We start from the raw sequence: 5,491 nt of genomic DNA, 5'->3' as shown, positions 1-5,491 counted from the left end.
GGAGTTTTCTCAGATACTGGTAAATGGCAGAAAGTAGAAACAGCCTAACAGATGGACAGTGAATGTGGCCCGTAGAATGCTGCTTTAGATAGAGTTCCCAGGAAAACCTACCTTCACTCCACATCTATTCTCAGACTTCCTTCTCTGTGGTTGTGCATGAGCCTCCAAGCGAAGCTGTGATTTAGAGGCGTCACTGACCAGTCCCCATGAAAACCAGAGACAGGACTGGAAGATAAGAATAACAACAGGTACTCACAGTTACAGATAGCTTGCGACCTCCCCCACAAGGCCCTGTGCTAACCTCCTCACATTGCCTCCTCTTGCCTCTGTGGGTCCAGTCAACCCCATGTTACAGACAAGAATGCTTAAGCTCAGAAGTCACTGGGCTGTCGATTCTGTGTTCTAAGATCCCCAGCACTGCAAGAGCGGGGAAGTGGAAATACACATTCGACTCCCTCTTTCTTACTGCGTCTCAGTCCTATGCCTTTAATGCACTATGCAGGGAACAGACCAGGTTTTTATTCTGTCTTCCTGGGTGGGCCCACCTGATGTGAACTTGAGGTAGATTCTTGTCCATAGATACGCTCCTATTCCCAGTTTAAAATTTTTTTGCAGGCTGTGTCAGAGAGGTGAAACGTGTGTCCCAATAGCTCTAACCCAGCCTCTGCTAAGACTCGTCTTCCACAGTTTTGTGGGCAGCCACAGGTCTGTTATTTCTTTCCCCCGCACTCCCCGCTCCTCCTCGTCAATTTCAGGCGAGTCTCCAGGCTTAACTCAGTGGTCTCCAGGCCATGGTTTTGAATAGGTGAGATTTCTCAGTCAATAAAGTCAAGGAAGTTTTCTTCCCCAACACCACCCCCTACCCACCCCCAACCCCGCAAAGTAAAGAGCGGTGGGGGCTAGGACGGGGAGAGGCCGCGATTGCTGGCCGCTGGGGTCTACATTTTGTATTTCGCTGACAGCCCAGAGCCGCTCCAAAGCCCGCTGCGCAGCCAATGGGCAGCGGTGATTTATGGAGCTGACTAATGCTGGCTGAATGCGGCCTGTCACAGCTCTGTGAATGGCTTCCCTTCCCCGCACAAGTCCCGGCTTTGTGTTGCTAAGCGATTAGAGCAGATGTAATGAGATTTTGCCCAATCCTCGCTTTGCCCTTTCCTAGCTTCGGCAAAATTGTGTGTGTGTTTGTGAATTTTTAGAGTTTGCCTTCGCATTGTGGCAAACAACGACTAACTTTGCCTCGAGTTTAACGAGACTGGATATTTCCCATTCAGAAGTGAGTAAAAGAACACCTGTCTTCACAAGGGGAAGGGAGGGGGAAAAACCCCTTTGTGGGGGCTGAAACGTTATCCTAATGTTATATTCATAGCCATAAATGACTTGCTACACTTTCTTTGCATACCTTATCTGAAAACTTGCAAAGGAGCTAAATTAAAAGAAAAAGAAATGGAGGGGGAGGGGAACCCAGCCCTGGTCCTCCAAAAGAGAAGGTAAAAATAAAAGCAGGCGTCACAAAAGCATTACTTCCCTCAAGTAAGCTCTAAATTGGCCCACTGCTGGCAGAAAGTCCGATTATTTATGGCGATGAGGAATTTACTGATTTTTTTCCCCTTAATTACGCTCATCTCTTTGAAAGCGACTGAAGCCTCAATGTGCATTCTATAGAGGGTCATTTAGCAAAATGACATCAGACGCTGTGGCGTGCTCCGCGCATCGCAGCTTTAAAAAATGATTATTCTGTGCCACTAAATGGTATAGATGTACCAACACAGACTAGATTTTTAACTCTGGAAGACGTGCTGGCTCCCCGTTCTTTGTTGGGTTTTGTAAGATGCATTTTGCGCTCGGCTTTCCGCTTGGGTGGAGACACGCAAACTGAATGTGCAAGTAACGCAGTCGGCGAGCGAGGAGCTGGCGAGAAGCGGAGTGGAATTCTGATCACGTCCTTGCTAACTGACAAGAAGCAAGCCAGCCAAAAACCCACCAATTTCTTTTTGAATCTTGGTAATTGGGTACTTTTACACGCAGCTCACGCTATTCGGATAGAGTCACAAGCTTAGATAGGCCAGCGTCTCAAAGCGACCACACATTTCTAAGGCTTTTATTTCTTTAAATCTAACTCCTTTCACAAGGAATTCATATCATACGTGCTCTTTACTTAAAATCAATACGAAAAGTGTGTGTCCTGGGGAAAAGGAGTAGAAAATGTGTGCCTCGAAGGGAAGGAAGAACACACCCACCACTGCAAGCGTGGAGACGGCGACCTCCACCAGGCCCAAACTCTGGTACCACCATTCGTCCACCTAACCCTAGTGCCTATTATCTCACCCAGCCCTTCCACTGTTTCACAATGAGAAATGCGGAATGGGGGTTAGAGTTAGAAAGCAGGGTGAGGACCCTCTCTTTCCAGTTCACTTTTGGGGGCATTTAAAAAAAAACGTGCAATCATTTTATTCAAAGATGACGCAGCCATTAATTGCCACCTATCTCTAGGTGTAGGTGTACATTTGCAGCATAAAACGGGAATAAACCCGTTTTTACCTGTATGTCTTTTTCCTCTACATTCAGCATAGAACCAACTCAGGTAGGACGGGTCATAGCACTTATCTTTGTCATTTCTGCCACGTAGCATGGGTTTCCCCACCCTCTTCCCTCTCACCCACCCCTTCCTTTGGGTGTTTAGATAACTAGGACAGGGCACTGGAGTCAAAGACTTAGAGGCAGCTGATTATTTTCACTTGTAAAAAAAAAAGTTTTATTACGAAACTAGTTTGTATAAAACAGGGTTATACATTTTTTGTAAGTTTGTAATAAAACAGTAAGAAAAAAAAAGGCAGTGATAGAAATTTCCCAAAAGGCAACCTGTCATAAGCACTGGCTGCCCCTTTGCGTTTGGACAGTAGCTGCATAAATTTTGTTCTGGAACAGTATTTAATAACATCATTAATACATTAACAAAGTTTCTATAAAGTAAGACACATTGGTGCTTAAGTACATCTGGTGGCCTTTTGATCTCACCTATGAGGAGAGTTCTTTACAAAACCACATAGGGAAAATGGCAATTATAAGAGAACTACACATCTAAAATATGCAGAGGTAATAGCATTACATGTTAAAGTATCAAGATATACACATTTTAAACCATTTGTACAAAACTCTATAAATTTTTTTTCTCTTTCTCTCTTATGTACAAAAATATCTTAATATATCCCCAAACTGGTTAGGATAGATAGAAATAGATTTTTCTTATAATAAAAAAATTCACAAAAGATTGGAAGCATTCTATGATGAAAACGGTAGAAAAGACGGCGTGAGGGAGTGGGGCTCCGGGAGGGGACCCAGAGGATCTGGTTTCAAAAGACTGAGTATAGCATAATTCCACTGCAGACAATGTCCACAGCTTATTGGGATGGAGGATACTGAGAGGAAAGACACCAACCCATTGCTGGAGGCTTAAGAACTGCGCTTTCAAAGAGGGCGGGGAGGTGAAGGCACCCGAGCAAGCGCTTTCAGCTCTGTGGGTTAGTGGTGGGTGGGAGTTTCTACAGGGCTTGTGCAGCTCCCTTCCGCCAGGAGCCCAAATGCGTTTGCACACAAGCTGCATTTTGCGCATTGGCTCAGGTCTAGTCACTCTTCATATCTCTGTGAATGGTTGGAGTGCAAAGACACGGTTCCGAGCGCATCCCTGTTTTCTGAGAGCCTTGCTTCGCAGGCCTGTGTTGCTTAGTTGGCTTGGGGTTGGTGGCCTGGGTTTTTTTTTCCTTCTTTTTTTCTCCCTTCCAACATCAATGACGAGAACGCACTAAAGATGCAGGTTGTGCGGTCACCCTATAACAGAAGGAGAAGAACAAGAGAGGTTAATTCGAACTTGGAAGCAAGTGGTGGTGGGAGGTGGGGGTGGGGAATAGAGGTTTAGTAGCTCTAAACCTCTATTTAGGGGAGGATCTGTCAGGTAGAGCGCCTCTTTTGGCAGGTCCTAGTGCTCGGTTCTCCAGCATCTCTCCATCTCACCCCTATCCTCCAGTCCTTGGAGACCTGGGCAAAGGCACCCTCAGAGGCCGGTGCTGAAACTAACAAACCAAGATTTCAAATCGACTCACAAATCCTTGAAATCAACTCCCCCCACCCCATCTCCATGGAGACAGCACCCTTCCTAGTGATCTGGGGTGCGTGGGTGGGGGGCAAGGATGACGACAAGTAAACCCGCTCGTTCATTCCGAAATGCAACCTACCTGCTTCAAAAGTCCATTCGCACCAGGGCCTGAGCAGGCCAAGCCCCTCAGAACCAGTTGGTGAAGTCGAGCAGCTCTTGCTCCTCGGGGCTGAGCGGGTCATAAGAACCCTCGTCCGAAGAGTAGGATGAGACCGGCGAGCCGGCCATGGAGTTCATGTCGTTGGAGTAGTTGGGGGAGATGGTGGGAGACAGGACGCCCGCTTGGAAGGCAGCGCTCACCGCGTCGTGCTCATCCAGCAGCTGCTGCAGCGCGCGGATGTACTCGACCGCGGAGCGCAGTGTCTCCACCTTGCTCATCTTCTTGTTGGCGGCGCCGTTGGGGACGTGCTCCCGAAGGGTGGCAAAGCCCAGATTGACCAGCTTGACGCGGTTGCGCTCGCGCTCGTTGCGGCGCGCCACGGCAGCCGGCTGCTGCTGCGGCAGGCTGTAGCCGAAGCCGCTGAAGTTGAGCCGGCGTTTGCAGCGCATTAGTTCAGGCGAGGACGAGCGCTGTCGCTTGACTTGCTTGGGCGCTGATTTGTGACCGCCCCCTGAGGGCTGTCCGTCGGTCGCCGGACTCAGTTGCGGCGCCTGCTGCTGCTGTGCGCTCTGCGCGGCTGCCGCCGCCGCGGCTGCCGCCGTGGCAAAGAAGCAGGCTGCCGGCGGCAGGAAGGGCTGCTGGGGCTGCGCCTGGGGCGGCTGGCCCGCGCCGCCGCTCTCCATCTTGGCAGAGCTCTCCATGCGCAGCGGCTGCCAAGGAGTCGCGGGATCCGAGCGAGAGGGGACGCGAGGTGTGGGGCGCGCGAGGGAAGACACAAGGACTCGGGTGCACGAACAGAGAGGGAAAGAAGGAGAGAGATGAAGAGGGAGCCCGGAGGGAAGTTAACAAAAAATACAAAATCCCCGGGAGACTTCTTAGGGTGGGAGCAAAGAAGGTGCAAATGCTTTTCCTCCTCCCTCCACTTTTCCTCTTCCTCCCACCCCTCCTCCCTTCGCGGGTTGGCTTCGGGAGCCTCGCGTGGCGCTCGCGTGTGAGGCTGCCGCTAGCGCCTTCTTGTTTAAAAAAAAAAGAAGAAAAAGAAAAAGCAGCAGAAGAAGCAAAAGTCAGTGATGAGCGCGCTCTGCTGAGTCTCCCGTTCCTCTCCCACTAGGGCTGCGCTCTCTTGCTCCGGGTCTTGGTCTCTCCAGCGTGGCTCAGGCTGTTTTTATTATTTTGTTAACCTCTTTTCTAATTTCCTTCTTTCACTCGCCCTCCCTGGCCGGCTCCCTGTCGGTGCGCCT

At 49.7% G+C, this 5,491-nt stretch overlaps 1 protein-coding gene across 1 annotated transcript; it reads right to left on the bottom strand.

Annotated features, from left to right (window-relative positions):
* Window positions 1-3,161: 3,161 nt before the first annotated feature.
* Window positions 3,162-5,090, bottom strand: ASCL1 (achaete-scute family bHLH transcription factor 1). Its single transcript, XM_019732071.2, has 2 exons — window positions 4,230-5,090; window positions 3,162-3,825 (listed from the first exon to the last, which is right to left on the bottom strand). The coding sequence occupies exon 1, from the start codon at window positions 4,949-4,951 to the stop codon at window positions 4,277-4,279; it is 675 nt and encodes a 224-aa protein (XP_019587630.1). The 5' UTR covers window positions 4,952-5,090; the 3' UTR covers window positions 3,162-3,825; window positions 4,230-4,276.
* Window positions 5,091-5,491: the final 401 nt, after the last annotated feature.

Source organism: Rhinolophus sinicus, linkage group LG02 (genome assembly GCF_036562045.2).
Source record: "Rhinolophus sinicus isolate RSC01 linkage group LG02, ASM3656204v1, whole genome shotgun sequence".
Lineage (NCBI taxonomy): Eukaryota > Metazoa > Chordata > Mammalia > Chiroptera > Rhinolophidae > Rhinolophus > Rhinolophus sinicus.
Note: the sequence above shows the minus strand (reverse complement) of the source record. Positions and strands in the feature narration are given on the sequence as shown.